We start from the raw sequence: 20,400 nt of genomic DNA on the forward strand, positions 1-20,400 counted from the left end.
TCTTGACATGAAGCATATGTAGTATTTATACCAAAAATGTTTAACTCAACCCAATCATGAGGAAGCAGTCTGACAAATTCAGATTACAGATGGGATATCCTACAGGTCAAGTGTACTAGACTCCTCAAAAGAGTCAATGTCACTTAAAACAAAATTTTTAAAAGGTTGGGTATTTCTTATCAGTAACTATGCAGGCCAGAAGAAAGTAGCAGGGCATTTTTTAAGCGCTAAAGAAAAGAACTGTCAAATCAGAATCATATATCCAGCAAAAATAACCTTTAAAAATGAAAGGAAAATCAGGACATTCTCAGAAGAAAGCTAAGAGAACTGGTTGCCAGCAGACCTACCCTAAAAGAATGGCTAATTGTTCTCCAAACAGAAAGGATATGGTAAAGCAAAGGATCTGATACATCAGGGAGAAATGAACACAGTAAATAAAAGTATAGATAGGGGCTTCTCTGGTGGCGCAGCGGTTGAGAGTCCGCCTGCCGAGGCAGGGGACACGGGTTCGTGCCCTGGTCTGGGAAGATCCCACATGCCGCGGAGCGGCTGGGCCCGTGAGCCATGGCCGCTGAGCCTGCGTGTCCGGAGCCTGTGTCCGCGATGGGAGAGGCCACAGCAGGGAGAGGCCTGCGTACCGCAAAAAAAAAAAAAAAAAAAAAAGTATAGATAGATAAATACAACAGACTGTTCCCTCTGCCCTTGAGTTTCCTACATTATGTTTGATGATTAAAACAAAAATTATAACAGTCTGATGTGGTTCAGACTGTTGTAGAACATACAGAACTGGGGAACTGTTCTAGACTTTAAGAGATATCATAAACAAATATATCGGGGAAAACACCCTATAAAAGGCATTTTTGGTACAACTGAGGAAAGTTAAATATGAACTGTATTTGGAATATTATTGTATTTGTGTTAGTTTTCTTAGGTGTGATGATGGAATTGTGGTTATGTAGGAGAATGTCTTTATTCTTAGACGATTCATGCTAAAGTATTTAGGGATGAAGTAACACGATGTTGAAACTTCCAAATTATTCAAATAAAAGCTGAGTGTGTGTGCGTGTGTGTGTGTGAAAGAGAGAGAGAGGAAGGAGAAAGCAAGTGAGGCAAAATGTTAACAAAGATGAATCCAAGCAAAGGACATATGGGTATTCATTATACAACTTCTTCAACTTTTCTGTAGGTTTGAAAATTAATGTATGTGTGTGTGGTAAGTGCAAGCCTATAGATACACGCATGCACACACAAACATACATTCCCAAGCATTCCAGAAGGACAAGCTATTGCGTTTAGGGAACAATCTAGCTAGAACCTAAGTCGAAGATCAGGGTGTCTACCTAAAAATTGAAGAAAACCAGAATGTTCTTGAGGGATCCTCACCTGCCATATTTACAGCCTGTGTAAAAAGATCATCCTGGGCACTTCGTGTTCTGTTGTCTTCTCTGATGAACTCTGTGTGTGGCACTGCCTCACTCAAGGTGGTAGGAGTTAGCAAGACATCCACTCCAGAGTTAAAAACATTCACAAAATCACGAGCAATGAGTCGTCTCACCTTCTGTGCTTTGACAAAATAATTCTCATAGTTTCTGTGGAAAAAAGTAGATGACACTTTAAGGGCTTTTCGTTATTTCTTTGAATCAATTCTCATGCACAAGGCTTGTTAAAGAATCACTGGATTCTTGGCCTGTTGGAGCAGGCGCCAGTAAGATTCCTAACAACACATAGAAATGAATTTTGTTCAACCACACTGTTACTCTAAAAGTTTGTATAACTGGAATTAATTAAAAATCACCAGTAGATGCAATTCTGTACATATAATCACAAAATATTAACGCTTCCAGGGACATCATTAAACCAGAACATTCATTTTCAGGTGAGGAAAATCAAGTGCATAGCAACTAAATGACTTTCTAAAGGCTGCAAAGATTGACAGGGGTAGAGGAAGGACTAGAACTTAGGTCTCTGGAGGCTCATTCCAATCCTTTCTATTATTATAATGTCCTATTTCATCTATAGTTATAATTATTATAAGGACTCTGAAGTTTTGGAAAATTCTAACATGCCATCAGAATTAGACACTAGAAACTAGCAAGCTCTGGACACAGTAACTGGGGAAAGTATGCAGTGTTTGCAATTTCGTACTTTACAGACAGGTATAGCCCAGGAATGGAAATGTGAAATTCATGAAAAGATGCTTCAGGCCTGCCTGCTGAATGGGAGAAGATGATTGCAAATGCTGTATCTGATAAGGGGTTAATATCCAAAACATGCAAAGAACTCATACAATTCAACATCAAAAAAATAAACAACCAATTAAAAAATGGGCAGAGGCCCAGAACAGATTTTTCCAAAGAAGACATACAGATGTGCCAACAGGCACATGAAAAGATGCTCAACCTCACTAATCATCAGAGAAATGCAATTCAAAACTACAATGAAATATCACCTCACACCTTTCAGAACGGCTATTATCAAAGACAACAGGGCTTCCCTGGTGGCGCAGTGGTTGAGAGTCTGCCTGCTGATGCAGGGGACACGGATTCGTGCCCCGGTCTGGGAAGATCCCACATGCCGCGGAGCGGCTGGGCCCATGAGCCATGGCCGTTGAGCCTGCGTGTCCGGAGCCTGTGCTCCGCAATGGGAGAGGCCACAACAGTGAGAGGCCCACGTACAGCAAAAAAAAAAAAAAAAAAGACAACAAATAACAAATACTGGCAAGGATGTAGGAAAAAGGGAACCTTCGTGTACTGTTGGTGGGAATGTAAAGTGGTGCAGCCACTATGGAAAACGGTATGGCGATTCCTCAAAAAATTAAAAATAGAATTACCACACAATGCAGCGATTCCACTCCTGGGTATTTATCCAAAGAAAACAGAAACACTAATTTGAAAAGATATATGCACCCTTATGTTCATTGCAGCATTATTTACAGTAGTTAAGATTTGGAAACCACCTAAAGTGTCCATCAGTAGATGAATGGATAAAGATGTAGTATCAATACATATAAAAAATGGAAAATCAGCCATAAAAAAGAATGAAATCTTGCCATCTGTGACAACATGGATAGACCTAGAGGGTATCATGCTAAGTGAAATAAGTCAGAGAAAGATACTGTATGATTTCACTTATCTGTGGAATCCAAAAAACAAATGAACAAACATAACTAACAGAAACAGAGTCATAGATAAACAAACAGGTGATTGCCAGAGAAGAGGGGGGTGAGGGGAAAGGAGAGAAATAGGTGAAGGAGATTAAGAGTTATAAACTTTCAGGTATGAAATGTACAGTTTGGGGACTACAGTCAGTAATTATGTAATATCTTTGTATGGTGACAGATGACAACTAGATGTATCATGGTGATCATTTTGAAATGCAGAGAAATACAAATCACTTATGTTATGCACCAGGAACTAACATAGTGTTGTAGGTCAATTGTACTTCAAAAACAAACTCACAGAAAAAGAGATCAGATTTGTTGTTACCAGAGGCGGGGTGTGGAGGGAGGGGGAATTGGATGAAGGTGGTCAAAAGGTACAAACTTCCAGTTATAAAATAAATAAGTACTAGGGATGTAATGCACAATATGATAAATATAATTAACACGGCTGTATGTTATACACGAACGTTGATGAGAGTAAATCCTAAGAGTTCTCATCATAAGAAAAAATTTTTTTCTTCCTATTTCTTTAATGGTGTGTCTATATGAGATGATAGATGTTCACTAAACTAATTGTGGTAATAAAAAATAATAATAAAGGAGATGGTTACTCCTCACCCGCCCCCAAAAGAAAAAAATGCTTACTTTACTGAAAAGATTAAGGAATTAGCCAGACATAGGCGTGACTATAAGTCAATGATGCAAAGAAATGGAAAAAGAAAATACTCCTTAGATCCTCCTGAAGCTGTTAATGAAGGTGGCGAAAGTATTAATCATTCTAACTTCAGTTTCCTCACCTGAAAAATGGATATAACAACTCCAATCTTTCTGAGGACCAAATACAATGAGATAAAAATGTGAAATCTTTTTATCCCCAAAAATGCTATAGAAATATCAGATGTCCTTATTATCATTTGACCACAGGATCTATAGGGAGATGAATGCAGGCATCACGTATAATTTACCCAACAGCTGATGGCTTAAATAATGTACTAACAATATCTTTTTATAAAAGAACAAATACTTCTATTAAACTTCTTCCTACTTTAAATATAGTTCAAAAGCCCATCTTCTGCTTCCATCAGTGATGGGAATATTAGGGATGGATTTACTCTGCCATTTTAAACAACCGAAAACTAGACAAAATGAAACAACCATTTTCAGACATTAGACAACATTAGAAGGGAAGCAAATAAACAAAGCCCTTTGATTTCCCCATTAATCAGATAATAATTTTAGTTTTTGTTTTCCAGCTTTATTGATATAATTAACTATAAAATTGCTGTGTGTGTGTATATATATATATACACACATGCACACACATATACATACAATGGAATATTATTCATTATTACATATATATATATACACACACACACCATATTTTCTTTGTCCATTCATCTGTTGACGGACACTTAGGTTGTTTCCATGTCTTGGCTACTGTGAATAATGCTTTGAGGCAGTGATTTCTTTCCTTCAGATATACACCCAGAAGTGGGATTTCTGGATCACATGGTAATTCTCTTTTTAATTTTTTGGGGAATCTCCATACTGTTTTTCACAGTAGCTGTTCAAATAGTATCTTTGGAAAAAGTAATCCTAACTATTGGCCCTGAGGAGATGCACAGATGAATAAAATGCTATGTATGTATGTATGTATGTATGTATCTATCTATCTATCTATTTATCTATGGGACATAGAGCAAAACCCCAGGAAGCTATTGGTACAACCATTCTTGCTTTTTCACACTTCTCATGTCCTCTTAGACAGACCTGGTAGTATGGAAGATGAATCCTATTCACAAGATGGTGAACAAACTTATACCAAAGTCATAGTAATTTAAAATTCTTTTTTGGAGTGAACAGATACATGATGCAAGGGAAAACTACGTTGATACACTAAGTTTTTTAAGAGACACCAGTGTAACTTCCTGCTTAAGGCTCTCAGAGCAGTAAGACAATGTGGCAATAATAAGGGATATTTAATGAGGCTAAAATCCTTCAGGGCTTCCTACTTAGCTTGTACTAATCATTCAGCTAGAGCATCAATGATTTGGTTTGTTTTTGAATAACCACGAGCCAAAAGTACCATAAATGGGCCTTTAATTATGATTTCTAATTTAAATCATAAGAATTTTGCTTCCTTAGCAAATATCTCAACTTACAAGACTTGATAGACATGCTACTACTTTACTATGGAGTTTTCAAGAATGGGGAAAATTCCTAAGCTGATTATCTTACTCTTTTAATAAGAAAAAGTTTCCTGAGAGGATTCGTCCTCTCACCACATCATTGAAGCCTTCTCGTCTGGTTGCAGCATACATGGCTTCAGTAGACACATCAATGTCACATCTGTGACCTGATAACAAAAAACAAAAACAAACAAACAAAAACCCACAAAACATTAATTGAAAAGGAAGTAAAGTTTTGGCTGAAAAGCGGGTCAAGATTCACATTTGTGACCAATACTAAAATTTCATGAGATTGACCTTAATGGTTTCTCTTTTTTATCTGCCTTTGGACTGACTGACTTGTCAGGAAGCAAGGAGAGAGAAAATGATAATGAAGAGGGAAACTTCAGTTGTTCACTCCCTCATTCATTCATTCATTTTATTCAGATGTTTACTGAGCTCCTACCCTGTGCCAGGTACCACACTGTATGGACTGATAATACAAAGCTAAAATACTCTACCTTCAAGATATGCACAGTCCAGAGGGTGAGCTGAAGATACAGAGATATTATGATGAATAGTGTGACTATAATGCTAAAATGACAAAGGTAAAAGGATTCACTGATTTACTTCTCTAAATCTTAACATTATCCCTGGCAATAATATATTTTGCTACTAATAAACGAACCTTTCAAATATTTGAGACAACTTTCTTAAAAATCCAAAACACAGGCAACTTACCATATTCTAGCCCATCAAATCTTGCCATATTCGACGCCACTTCCGATGTACACAATACGTGGTAGCAGACAATTGAGTAACTGGTGTGGGGCAGGGACACTTCAATTACTTTGGCGCCCTCAGACTCAAAGAGATTAGCAGCTTTGGACCAAAGAGATTGTACTTCACTCGACAATTCTGGTGTAAGATATTCCTTATTGGAAAAAGTCAAAATACAGAAATTAGAATATCTGTATAGATAGTGTTATAAAAATTTGTACTCCAGAAACTTTGGCAATACATTAGAACATCTGATTAAATTGCTAGCAGGTAGCTAGAAAGACTGAACTAATTGAAGAGTGCTTATGGCATGACAAGATACTGTGAGCTCAATATAATAATATTGAAGATTGGAGATCTGGTTGGAGAACTTATATTTGTTAAATGTTCATTATATATCAGGCACTCTGCTAGATACTTTCCACAGGTTCTCTCATTTAATGCTTTTAACAGTCTTACAATGTAGGTATTATCATCCTTCTTTTTATTAATGAAAAATATTGAGACTAGAGAAGTTAACTAACTTTCCTAATGTTACACAGCAGGTAAGTAGAGGATCCAGGATTCTCAACTAAGTCTGTTTCTCTCTAAATCCTTAAAAGTAGGCACACCTATTACCTTAATTGAAGATTTTAAAGATTTAAAGATTTTACAGTATTTCTCTACAGCAGTGGTCTCAACTGGGGGCAGTTTCCTCTCCTCTTCCTCTCAACCAGGGGATATCTGGTAACATCTGTAGACAGTTTTGCTAGTGGGGCAGTGGTGGTGGTGGGGATGCTACCTCTAGGGTTAGAGGCCAGCGATGCTGCTCAACATCTTACAATGCACAGCACAGTCTCCCAGAACAAAAAATTATTGCTAAGCTCAAAGTTAAAATTTTAAAAGGTTAGTAATTTAACATATCTATTTTCATGTGCTCAGGTCACATAGCTAATAAAAGTGGCAGAGCAGGGCTTCAAACCCAACCAGTCTGTTTCCCAAGTCTGTGCTCTATATTTGACTTGACAGTACTTTTGTAAAGAGAGACTTACCTTCGGAATTCCTATACATAGTTTGCTCATATCTGTCAAACTGGGAAGCGTAAATGGTTTAACAGGATCTTGAATTGTGGTAGAATCTTTGGGATCATGCCCAGCTAGTATACCTGTAAGTAGGAATATTTATGAGTGACAGACACAGTACTGAAGTGAAATAACAATGTTTTGAAACTATATGGAATCGTTTAAATACCCAACACAATGGCTGCATCATCCACACATCTGGTTAAGATTCCTGGCACATCCATTGAATTCACCAGGGGAATGAGGCCATGACGAGAAACTAAGCCGTAGCTAGGTTTCAAACCAACAACCCCACAGTGGGCAGCTGGATTTCTGGTTGATCCTCCTGTATCTGATCCTAAAGCCCTGAAATTTAAATGAAATTCTCTTTAGCAGGATAATATATCTCTAATTATATTTGAAATTTATCTTTTTAAATGTATATTTTAAAAATGTATTTCCTCCTGATTTTACAAAAAAAGAAAATGCTCATCTCAGAATTTTTTTTATTTTATTTTTTTTATGATACGCGGGCCTCTCACTGTTGTGGCCTCTCCCGTTGAGGAGCACAGGCTCCAGACGCGCAGGCTCAGTGGCCATGGCTCATGGGCCCAGCCGCTCCGCGGCATGTGGGATCTTCCCGGACTGGGGCACGAACCTGTATCCCCTGCATCGGCAGGAGGACTCTCTACCACTGTGCCACCAGGGAAGCCCCAGAGAATTCTTAAAATACAGAAAAGTGTAAAGATGTAACAAAATATTCCACCACCCTGAGGCAAGCACTGTTAACATTTTGGCATAGTAACTTCGTCTTTTTTTTTTTTTTAACATCTTTATTGGAGTATAATTGCTTTACACTGGTGTGTTAGTTTCTGCTTTATAACAAAGTGAATCAGTTATACATATACATATGTTCCCATACCTCTTTCCTCTTGCGTCTCCCTCCCACCCTCCCTATCCCACCCCTCTACGTGGTCACAAACCACCGAGCTGATCTCCCTGTGCTATGTGGCTGCTTCCCACTAGCTATCTATTTTACATTTGGTAGTGTATATAAGTCCATGCCACTCTCTCACTTCATCCCAGCTTACCCCTTCCCCTCCCCGTGTACTCAAGTCCATTCTCTATGTCCTGCGTCTTTATTCCTGTCCTGTCCTGGTTCTTCAGAGCCATTTTTTTTTTAGATTTCATATATATGTGTTAGCATACGGTATTTGTTTTTCTCTTTCTGACTTACTTCACTCTGTATGACAGACTCTAGGTCCATCTACCTTACTACAAATAACTCAATTTCGTTTCTTTTTATGGCAGAGTAATATTCCACTGTATATATGTGCCACATCTTCTTTATCCATTCATCTGTTGATGGACACTTAGGTTGCTTCCCTGTCCTGGCTATTGTAAATAGAGCTGCCATGAACATTTTGGTATATGACTCTTTGAATTATGGTTTTCTCAGGGTATATGCCCAGTAGTGGGAGTGCTGGGTCATATGGTAGTTCCATTTTTAGTTTTTTAAGGAACCTCCATACTGTTCTCCATAGTGGGTGTATCAATTTACATTCCCACCAACAGTGCAAGAGGGTTCCCTTTTCTCCACACTCTCTCCAGCATTTATTGTTTCTAGATTTTTTGATGATGGCCATTCTGACCAGTGTGAGATGATATCTCCTTGCAGTTTTGATTTGCATTTCTCTAATGATTAATGATGTTGAGCATTCGTTCATGTGTTTGTTGGCAATCTGTATGTCTTCATTGGAGAAATGTCTATGTAGGTCTTCTGCCCATTTTTGGATTGGGTTGTTTGTTTTTTTGATATTGAGCTGCATGAGCTGCTTGTAAATTTTGGAGATTAATCCTTTGTCAGTTGCTTCATTTGCAAATATTTTCTCCCATTCTGAGGGTTGTCTTTTGGTCTTGTTTATGGTTTCCTTTGCTGTGCAAAAGCTTTTAAGTTTCATTAGGTCCCATTTGTTTATTTTTGTTTTTATTTCCATTTCTCTAGGAGGCGGGTCAAAAAGGATCTTGCTGTGATTTATGTCATAGAGTGTTGTGCCTATGTTTTCCTCTAAGAGTTTTATAGTGTCTGGCCTTACATTTAGGTCTTTAATCCATTTTGAGATTATTTTTGTGTATGGTGTTAGGAAGTGTTCTAATTTCATACTTTTACATGTACCTGTCCAGTTTTCCCAGCACCACTTATTGAAGAGGCTGTCTTTTCTCCACTGTATATTCTTGCCTCCTTTATCAAAGATAAGGTGACCATATGTGCGTGGGTTTACCTCTGGGCTTTCTATCCTGTTCCATTGATCTATATTTCTGTTTTTGAGCCAGTACCATACTGTCTTGATTACTGTAGCTTTGTAGTATAGTCTGAAGTCAGGGAGCCTGATTCCTCCAGCTCCATTTTTCGTTCTCAAGATTGCTCTGGCTATTCGGGGTCTTCTGTGTTTCCCTACAAATTGTGAAATTTTTTGTTCTAGTTCTGTGAAAAATGCCAGTGGCGGTTTGATAGGGATTGCATTGAATCTGTAGATTGCTTTGGGTAGTAGAGTCATTTTCACAATGTTGATTCTTCCAATCCAAGAACATGGTATATCTCTCCATCTATTTGTATCATCTTTAATTTCTTTCATCAGTGTCTTATAATTTTCTGCATACAGGTCTTTTGTCTCCTTAGGTAGGTATTTTTATTTTTTTAAAAATTATTTATTTATGGCTGTGTTGGGTCTTCGTTTCTGTGCGAGGGCTTTCTCCGGTTGTGGCAAGCGGGGGCCACTCTTCATTGCGGCGTGTGGGCCTCTCACTATTGCGGCGTGTGGGCCTCTCACTATTGCGGCCTTGTTGCGGAGCACAGGCTCCAGATGCGCAGGCTCAGTAGTTGTGGCTCACGGGCCTAGTTGCTCCACGGCATGTGGGATCTTCCCCGACCAGGGCTCGAACCTGTGTCCCCTGTATTGGCAGGCAGATTCTCAACCACTGCGCCATCAGGGAAGCCCTCCTTAGGTAGGTTCATTCCTAGATATTTTATTCTTTTTGTTGCAGTGGTAAATGGGAGTGTTTTCTTAATTTCACTTTCAGATTTTTCATCATTAGTGTATAGGAATGCCACAGATTTCTGTGCATTAATTTTGTATCCTGCTACTTTACCAAATTCATTGATTAGCTCTAGTAGTTTTCTGGTAGCATCTTTAGGATTCTCTAAGTATAGTATCATGTCATCTGCAAACAGTGACAGCTTTACTTCTTCTTTTCCAATTTGGATGCCTTTTATTTCTTTTCCTTCTCTGATTGCTGTGGCTAAAACTTCCAAACTATGTTGAGTAATAGTGGTAAGAGAGGGCAACCTTGTCTTTTTCCTGATCTTAGTGGAAATGGTTGCAGTTTTTCACCATTGAGGACAATGTTGGCTGTGGGTTTGTCATATATGGCCTTTATTATGTTGAGGAAAGTTCCCTCTATGCCTACTTTCTGCAGGGTTTTTTTTTTTTTTTTTTTTTTGGCGGTACGCGGGCCTCTCACTGCTGTGGCCTCTCCCGTTGCGGAGCACAGGCTCCGAACGTGCAGGCTCAGCGGCCACGGCTCACAGGCCCAGCCGCTCCGTGGCATGTGGGATCCTCCTGGACCGGGGCACGAACCCGCGTCCCCTGCATCGGGAGGCAGACTCCCAACCACTGCGCCACCAGGGAAGCCCTCTGCAGGGTTTTTATCATAAATGGGTGTTGAATTTTGTCGAAAGCTTTCTCTGCATCTATTGAGATGATCATATGGTTTTTCTCCTTCAATTTGTTAATATGGTGTATCACGTTGATTGATTTGCATATATTAAAGAATCCTTGCATTGCTGGAATAAACCCCACTTGATCATGGTGTATGATCCTTTTAATGTGCTGTTGGATTCTGTTTGTTAGTATTTTGTTGAGGATTTTTGCATCTATGTTCATCAGTGATATTGGCCTTAGTTTTCTTTCTTTGTGACATCTTTGTCTGGTTTTGGTATCAGGGTGATGGTGGCCTTGTAGAATGAGTTTGGGAGTGTTCCTCCCTGTGCTATATTTTGGAAGAGTTTGAGAAGGAAAGGTGTTAGCTCTTCTCTAAATGTTTGATAGAATTCGCCTGTGAAGCCATCTGGTCCTTGGCTTTTGTTTGTTGGAAGATTTTTAATCACAGTTTCAATTTCATTACTTGTGATTGGTCTGTTCATATTTTCTGTTTCTTCCTGGTTCAGTCTCGGCAGGTTGTGCATTTGTAATAATTTGTCCCTTTCTTCCAGGTTGTCCATTTTATTGGCATAGAGTTGCTTGTAGTAATCTCATGATCCTTTGTATTTGTACAATGTCAGTTGTTACTTTTCCTTTTTAATTTCTAATTCTATTGATTTGAGTCTTCTCCCTTTTTTTCTTGATGAGTCTGGCTAATGGTTTATCAATTTTGTTTATCTTCTCAAAGTACCAGCTTTTAGTTTTATTGGTCTTTGCTATCATTTCCTTCATTTCTTTTTCATTTATTTCTGATCTGATATTCAAGTCTTTTTTTTAATGAATTTTTCTTTCACAGTTCAGGTCATTCTGTAATAATAAGTTTCCATCTCTTTTTTGCTTATCATGAGCCTTTTACTATGTCAATAAAATTACTGAAAATTTGAAATATGTATAATACTCTATCATATCAATTGGCAATTCCCAACTGATTCCCATTTTTAAAGTCCATTCTCCTATCCATATACATACAAATCTTTCTTTTAAGTTCTTTATTTTTTTAATTGAAGTATAGTTGATTTACAGTGTTGTGTTAATTTCTGCTGTACAGCAAAGTGCCTCAATTATACACATATATACATTCTTTTTTATATTCTTTTCCATTATGGTTTATTACAGGATATTGGATATAGTTCCCTGTGCTATACAGTAGGACCTTGTTGTTTATCCATTCTATATGTAATAGTTTGCATCTACTAACCCCAAACTCCCAGTTGATCCCTTCCCCTCCCCACCTCCCCCTTGGCAACCACAAGTCTGCTCTCTCTGTCTGTGAGTCTTTCTGTTTCGTAGTTAGGTTCATCTGTGCCATATTTTAGATTCCACATATAAGTGATATCATATGGTATTTGTCTTTCTGACTTACTTCACTTAGTATGATAATCTCTAGTTGTATCCATGTTGCTACAAATGGCATTACTTCATTCTTTTTTATGGCTGAGTAGTATTCCATTATATACACGAATTTTCTTTATCCATCCATCTGCTGATGGACATTTAGGTTGTTTCCATGTCTTGGCTGTCGTGAATGGTGTTGCAGTGAACACAGGGGTGCATGTAACTTTTTGAATTATAGTTTTGTCTGAATATATGCCCAAGAGTGGGATTGCCAGATCATATAGTAATTCTATTTTTAGTTTTCGGAGAAACTTCCATACTGTTTTCCACAGTGGCTGCACCAACTTACATTCCTACCAACAGTGTAGGAGGGTTCCCTTTTCTCCACACCCTCTCCAGCATTTGTTATTTGTAGACTTTTTAATGATGGCCATTCTGACCAGTGTGAGGTGGTGTGGTACCTCACTCTAGTTTTGATTTGTGTTTCTCTAATAATTAGTGATGCTGAGTATCTTTTCATGTGCCTATTGGCCATCTGTATGTCTTCTTTAGAGAAATGTCTATTTAGGTCTCCTGCCAGTTTTTTGATTGGATTGTTTGTTTTTTTGATATAGAGCTGTATGAGCTGTTTGTACATTTTGGATATTAAGCCCCTGTTGGTTGCATTGTTTGCAAATATTTTCTATTCCATAGGTTGTCTTTTTGTTTTATGGTTTCCTTTGCTGTGCAAAAGCTTGTAAGTTTGATTAGGTCCCACTTGTTTATTTTTATTTCTGTTGCCTTGGGAGACTGACCTAAGAAAACATTGGTACAATTTATACACATACAAATCTTATACCTTCTTTTAATGGCAATTTTATAATATGCTTTTACAAACTAAACACACCCCTCCCAGAAATTCAGATACAGCCATTCTACTACCTTATTTAGATTCATGGCTAGAAATGTATTTTAAGTTATTTAAACATTTATGTTGTTGCCAGCTAGAATAACTGCATAATAAAGTACTTGTAGGGAATTCCCTGGTGGTCCAGTAGTTAGGACTTTGTGTTTTCACTGCCGAGGGCCTGGGTTTGATCTCTGGTTGGGGATCCCACAAGCCATGCAGTGCAGCAATCAATCCATCAATAAAGTACTTTGTAATAAACACCTTTAAACATAAATCTTTGTCCATATATCTGATTAAATTTTAGGCTAGCTTCCAAGAATTAGAGTTAATGGGACAAAAGGTCTACCTGTCATTATGAGTTCTTAATATATTTTGTCAAATTACTTGTCAGAAAGGTTATGCCAATTTATATTCTCAATTGCAGTGAATCGGATTTTTTTATGTTTCATTATCATCACTGAATACTAGCATCTCTTAAAATTTGGTTAATTTGATAACCTAAAGCTTTGCTAATGTGCATTTTTGAATAAATTTTCACATCTATTTGTATTTGCATTACCCAACTATGAAGTGTCTGTTCATTTCTTTGCTTAGTTATCTATATAGTCTATGTTTTTCTTTTTAAAAAAAAAACCTTGAGGACATTATGCTAAGTGAAATAAGTGAGTCACAAAAGCACAAATACTGCACAATTTCACTTATATGAGGTACCTAGAGTGGTCAAATTCACAGTGACAGAAAGTAAAAGAGTGGTGGCCAGGGGCTGGAGAGGTGGGGGGAGGGCAAATGGGAGGCTATTGTTTAAGTGGTATAGAGTTTAAGCTTTGCAAATGAAACAAGTTCTGGAGACTGGCTGTGTGATAATGTGGAAGTACTTAACCCTACAGAATTGTACACTTAAAAATAGTTAAGATGAGAAATTGTTATGTATATTTTACCACAATTAAAAATTTAAAAATTTTAACTATTTCAGGAAAAAAGGTTTTTCTGATTAGAAAAGTGTAATGTCTACTGTAAAAATTAAAATATTTTATAACTATATGATCTATAAAGTGATATTTCTCTTATAATCACTGCCCCATAATAATCCTGTTATCACTTTTTATATATATTTATTCAGACACTTCCATGCAACTAACATATATACATATGTAATTATTATTTTTAACAGAAATAAGACATACTATACATACTGTTCTGCAACTTGTTCTCCACTTAACAGTGTATTTTGGATTTCTTCCCATGTCACCACATAGCACTCTAAATCATTCTTTTTAGTGGTTGCATAGTATCAATACTCCTAGAATCTTCCTGTTTTAAAAACTATTATAAAAGAAACAAATCAATAAGGGGGAAACAAATCAGAACACCTGATGGTTTGGGACCCATTCAACCTGGAGTTACTTTGGGTCTGTGCCTCTCTTGAGTACACCCAGAGTGAAGCTTTGGACTGAACAAGGCTCCTACGTGTCACATGGCCCTTGTGCTCTACAGAAAATGCAAATTAGATTGTCTTTCTTACCAAGTCCACTTGAGCCACAAAATCAGACTGCTGCTTTCACAATTTCGAAAAGGACACATTTTCTTATTAGGATTCCCTGATGTCTGGGTAAAAGTAAAACCTACATTTCCATAGGAATTATGTGTCAAAATGCCATCTTCTCAAAGCACATTCAGAAAGATGAACACTAAGTGGGGTGAGGAGGATAGAAAAAAGCCCCTAATCTTGCAACCCTTGCTTGTCAGAACTCTCATTAATATTAATGTGGTGCTATAAAATTCCACAGAGATAAAATGAAATGCTTTTACTTGTTAACAAGATTTCAGGGAAACTTAAAAACCTGTAGAATCTAAACCTCCATAGCTCTAAAAAATATAAATCATTTATTGATTGCAGTGCCTCAGAAAGAGCTTGGTTTCAGTGGATAATTAAAATACACATAGTACCGCTAAAGAAAACATTCTATTTGGTTAAATTGAGACCAATAAAATAAATATAGTAACAGCAATATTTATTTACTCTTCTTTAGATGGTTAAGAAATGCTTTACAAATGGGACTTAAGACAAAAGCATTGATTGATGGATTCTTTCCAAATACAAACTATGACAGTTGAACAAATAACCTCCCTACAAATTTGAAAAAATTTTATGTACTTATATACATTTTTAGTTGTAGGTTTAGAAAAACACTATTTAATATATTCTATTGATACATATTAGGAACATTTTCTTCCTCCCTCCCTCCCTCCCTTCCTCCCTTCTTTCTTTCCTTCCTTTTTTTTTCTTAAGTCAGATTTAGCTGAAGGATAAACCACAGCTAACAATTTAGTTCAGCAGCACTCGACTAAAGCCAAGGTATGTTAGTCTCTAAATATCTGTACAATCAGTGAGCAGATACCCAAATAAATTATTTAAAAATGAAATTCAATGAAGTCTATTTAAGCTAACTGGTTTATTCTGTAAAATCATGTTTTTAAGAGGACCATATACTGTAGAGGAAGAGTTTAAATGCTGTCTTAAATTGAAGTTAAATGTATAGAATACACATAAGTGTACCATAAAGTTGAGTGTATTTAAGATATAATTTTGATACACCATTAAGCACAAATAGCTCAGTAAAGGGAAATAAAAATACCAAGGTATGAACGACTCTATTGTTGAATTTTGTGTATGGTTTATGACTATTTGTATTAGGTTGGGTTTTTAAAGTACAGATAGTAAAAAACATCTTACGCAAAGCACGTGAACGCTGACACAGCCGCCGCGCTCCCTCCTGAGCTTCCTCCAGTTATGAGCCAATGTGAATCCTCATTCTCACCATGAGACTTCTGCTTCCTCTTTTCTCTGTATTGTTTTGAATAACTCCAGGGGTTTTTAACTGGTCCAAATATGCCATCTGTGCTTCCAGATCTGAGATGAAGAAGTGAAGCAAGATATCTTAATACAATTCATTTTATGTAAAATTTTCATCTCCTGATTGTATTATTTGCTTCTGACACTGTATAATCCACTATAACTTGAATTAGAAAAGGTAGGAAGCCTGCTTAGATGTACCTTTCTTTAATTAGACAGTTGAGGAGGTGAAGGAAGGGAAGTAAAAGCATTTGTGGTGGAAAGTAGGAAAAAACTAGTCTGCTAAGAAAAGAAAATTTTTATCCCAATTGATCATCTAATTCAGCTTAGGATGATTTCCTTCGTAAATTAAGGTCTTCCAGTTGAAGAGTGTCACAAAACATCCAAACAGTTAACAAGTAGTCTTTTGAAGGAATTCCTCTGTTAATCAGAAGTTTTAAGAGGCAAATTCCCCAGTGGTCCAGTGGTTAGGACTCCACACTTCCACTGCAAGGGGCAACTAGGATCCATCCCTGGTCAGGGAACTAGGATCCCACATGCCGCATGGGGAAGCCAAAAAAAATTTTTTTAAATAAAAAAAAATTAAAAAGTCAATTACATTTCTATAAACGAACAATGTTAAACAATTAGAAATTGAAAAGAAAACACCATTTTCTATAACATTAAAAAAACATGAAATAGGGCTTCCCTGGTGGCGCAGTGATTGAGAGTCCACCTGCCAATGCAGGGGGACATGGGTTTGTGCCCCGGTCTGGGAGGATCCCACATGCCGCGGAGCGGCTGGGCCCGTAAGCCATGGCCGCTGAGCCTGCGCGTCCGGAGCCTGTGCTCCGCAATGGGAGAGGCCACAACAGTGAGAGGCCCGCATACCGCAAAAAACAAACAAAAAACCATGAAATACTTGGAGACAGATCAAATGTGCAAGATTTATATACAGAAATCATAAAAATATTGCTGAGAAAAATTAAACTCTAAATAAATGGAAAGATATACAGAATTCACAGGTCAGAAGGCACATATTAAGATGTCAATTTTCTACAACTTGATCTATAAATTCAATACCACCACGGTCAAAATCCTATCAGGCTTCTCTGTAGAAATTAGTAAGCCAATTCTAAACCTTATATGGAAACGCAAAGGATCTAGCATACGTAAAATAATTTTGAAGAGGAACAACAAAGTTGAAGAACTCTTATTACCTAATTTCAAGGCTTACTATAAAGCTACAATAATCAAGATAGCGTGATACTGGATACACAGATCAAAACAGAATCCAGAAATGAACCTATATATGTGTTCAACTGATTTTTTTTTAATTAATTTATTTTTGGCTGCTTGGGTCTTTGTTGCCGTGTGCGGGCTTTCTCTAGTTGCAGCGAGCGGGGGCTACTCTTCATTGCAGTGCACGGGCTTCTCATTCCGGTGGCTTCTCTTGTTGGGGAGCACAGGCTCTAGGCACAGGGGCTTCAGCAGTTGTGGCTCGCAGGCTCAGTAGTTGTGGCTTGCACGCTCTAGAGCGCAGGCTCAGTAGTTGTGGCGCACAGGCTTAGTTGCTCCAGGGCACGTGGGATCTTCCGGGACCAGGGCTCAAACCCAGGACCACTGCATTGGCAGGCGGATTCTTAACCACTGCGCCACCAGGGAAGCCCCTGTTCAACTGATTTTTGCCAAAGGAATCAAAGTAATTTAATTTGAATTCTTATGCAAATAGTCCCAGATCTATAGGACAGACATATGTAAAAAAACTGAACTTTGGCTTTCTTCATATCATGTACAAAGTAATTAACTGGATCACAAGTTTAAATGTAAGAACTGAAACTACAAAACTTCTAGGAGAAAACATCGGATAAAAACCTTTATGACCTTGGGAAAGGTAACAATTTCTTTGAAAAGACAAAAACATAAGTCATTAAAGAAAATGATGAACTGGACTTCATCAAAATTAGAAACTTTCACTCTTTGAAAGGCATGTTCAGAGAATGCAACGACAAGCCAGAGATTCAGAAAACTTATTTTCAAATCACCTATCTGATAATGGACCTGAATCCAGAATATATGGAAAAAACTATTATAACTCAGTAAGAAGACAAGGCAACTTTTAAAAAAGGGCAAAAGATTTGAATAGATACTTCACTGAAGATATATGGGTAGCAAAATAAACACATGATGTTTAACATCGTTAGTCATCAGGGAAATGCAAATTAAAACTAAAATGAGATATGACCTATTAGCAGAACATAATCTCATGGAGGGTCTGAGAAACTGGCATTAGAGTCCTCAAGAAATCACCTCACTACTTTTAGGTACCTACACTTAATGAAATTAAAGATACAGATGAAAGAAATACAAGAAGAGAAAATTTCAATTTTACTTACCCCATAGCAAACTCATCTAAGTTTGTTTTTCCCATTAGTAGAGCTCCCTGATCCAACAACTTCTGAACTACTGTAGCATTGTAAGGTGGTACATAACCTGGAAAAAATTCAGTTATTTTCTTCTTTTTTAAAAAAATTGAGGTATAATTGATTTACAATGTTATATTACAGGTGTACAACATAGTAATTCAAAAATTTTATAGATTATACTCCATTTAAAGTTATTACGGAATTTTATGATAAAATTCCCTGTGCTGTATAATATATTCTTGTAGCTTATTTTATACACAGTAGTTTGTACCTCTTAATCCCCTCCCCTACCTTGCCCCTGTCCTCTTAAAAATTCAGTAATTTTTATCATAGGAAAGAAAACAGGGAACATGTAAATCATATACAAGAAACAAAATTTTAAACTGCAATTAAGCAATTCATATTCACATGTTAATTATTTCTAATTTAAGTAGTAGGTTGTACTTTCTTCTGAAAGTTAATTTTTTCTACTGCTAATTGCTATATGTTTTCCAAAGAAAGTCTATATATTCTGTCTTTACATCCTAAAACTATTGACTTTTAACAGTTAGTACTACAAAGTATTGGATGAGATGTACCCAATTCATTTGAAACTAATCACAAATTATTACTTTGCTCATTGTACTTGACTTTCTCTTCTCAGATGTGCAAATACCATGGTAATTTTTATCTATTTCCAGCAGGAATAGATCTTCATTGTCAATTAAAATTTCCTCTATCTAGTGTACATTCCCAGACAATTAACAAGTCTACCTATCAGAGGAACTTGGGGCATACACCTCATAGAATGTTAGTTTTAGCGCATAGTACCCTAAATATGCTTTTTCCATTTCTTTTTCCTCCTTGGATCCAAATATCTTGATAAATACGATTCCTTTTTGACCTACTAAACTTTAAAAAATAAAACTAAGCTTCACTATACTAAGGATAGTGATAGATGGAGGAGTCAGGAGATAAAAATAACCAGACAGGGCTTCCCTGGTGGCGCAGTGGTTGAGAGTCCGCCTGCCGATGCAGGGGACACGAATTCGTGCCCCAGTCCGGGAAGCGGCTAGGCCCATGAGCCATGGCCGCTGAGCCTGCGCGTCCGGAGCCTGTGCTCCACAATGGGAGAGGCCACAACAGTGAGAGGCCCGCGTACCGCAAAAAAAAAAAAAAAGACAGTAGATGCTAATAAATCCTCATACCATTTGCAAAAGAGGGGGAATGACAGCCACTTTACACTTATTTCTGTGTTACCAACGAGTGGGTGTTAGAGGTCACTTAGCATGTTTGTGGTCAGTTATCAAGTCTTCCTAAGTAGGATGCATCCATTAAGCAGGCCTACCCCTGAAGAATAATTTTGCACTCTGAAAGAGCAAATAGTAAAAAGGTAATATTCTACCCTAAGTTATTTCCTTTGCAAATATAATCAGTCTGAGAATATCTTTGTGCTTTAGTATCTTATCTTTAATTTAAACTGAAAAATACCTAGTTTTATAAAACAGTGCTCCGGTCAGTTAAACTTTACCTTTCAGCATGTTTGATGCACATGTTGTCTCAATGCCGGCCGTGCTAAAGTTGTCTTTTACCGCAACAGGAATTCCATCTAAATCCCCAAGTGAGTGACCTGCATTAAAAAGCCAAAAGAATAGAAGAAATACTGGGTTGGCCAAAAAGTTTGTTAGGGTTTTTTCATAGCATCTTATGGGAAAAGCCAAATGAACTTTTTGGCCAACCTAGTATCTAGTTCAAAATACAGACATTAATAATAGTTATTAAAATAACTACTAGTTTTTGCTAAAGATACGTCTTCAGAAATCAAATTTGTATTAGAAATTATTACAGTTGGACATTATACCCGTTAGCCTCATTTTTATTATACCTCATGGCCAGTTCTTTTTTTTTTAAAAAAAATGTATGTATGTATATATTTATTTTAAAAATTTTTTGGCCATGCCGGCTGGCTTGTAGGATCTTAGCTCCGCAACCAGGGACTGAACCTGGGCCCCCAGCAGTGGAAGCT

The 20,400-nt window shown here is 37.3% G+C and overlaps 1 protein-coding gene across 2 annotated transcripts in view; it reads right to left on the minus strand.

Annotated features, from left to right (window-relative positions):
* Nucleotides 1-20,400, minus strand: part of QRSL1 (glutaminyl-tRNA amidotransferase subunit QRSL1) — a 33,087-nt gene that overhangs the window by 3,352 nt on the left and 9,335 nt on the right. For both annotated transcript variants that reach the window (XM_060168274.1, XM_060168275.1), the window contains exons 3-10: nt 19,906-20,004; nt 18,366-18,462; nt 15,871-16,047; nt 7,342-7,517; nt 7,143-7,255; nt 6,073-6,265; nt 5,402-5,519; nt 1,384-1,589 (exon numbers count right to left, since the gene is read on the minus strand). In XM_060168274.1, coding sequence (XP_060024257.1) covers nt 1,384-1,589; nt 5,402-5,519; nt 6,073-6,265; nt 7,143-7,255; nt 7,342-7,517; nt 15,871-16,047; nt 18,366-18,462; nt 19,906-20,004 — 1,179 coding nt within the window. The remainder of the gene's footprint in view (nt 1-1,383; nt 1,590-5,401; nt 5,520-6,072; nt 6,266-7,142; nt 7,256-7,341; nt 7,518-15,870; nt 16,048-18,365; nt 18,463-19,905; nt 20,005-20,400) is intronic.

This window comes from Lagenorhynchus albirostris, chromosome 12 (genome assembly GCF_949774975.1).
Source record: "Lagenorhynchus albirostris chromosome 12, mLagAlb1.1, whole genome shotgun sequence".
Classification (NCBI taxonomy): Eukaryota; Metazoa; Chordata; class Mammalia; order Artiodactyla; family Delphinidae; genus Lagenorhynchus; species Lagenorhynchus albirostris.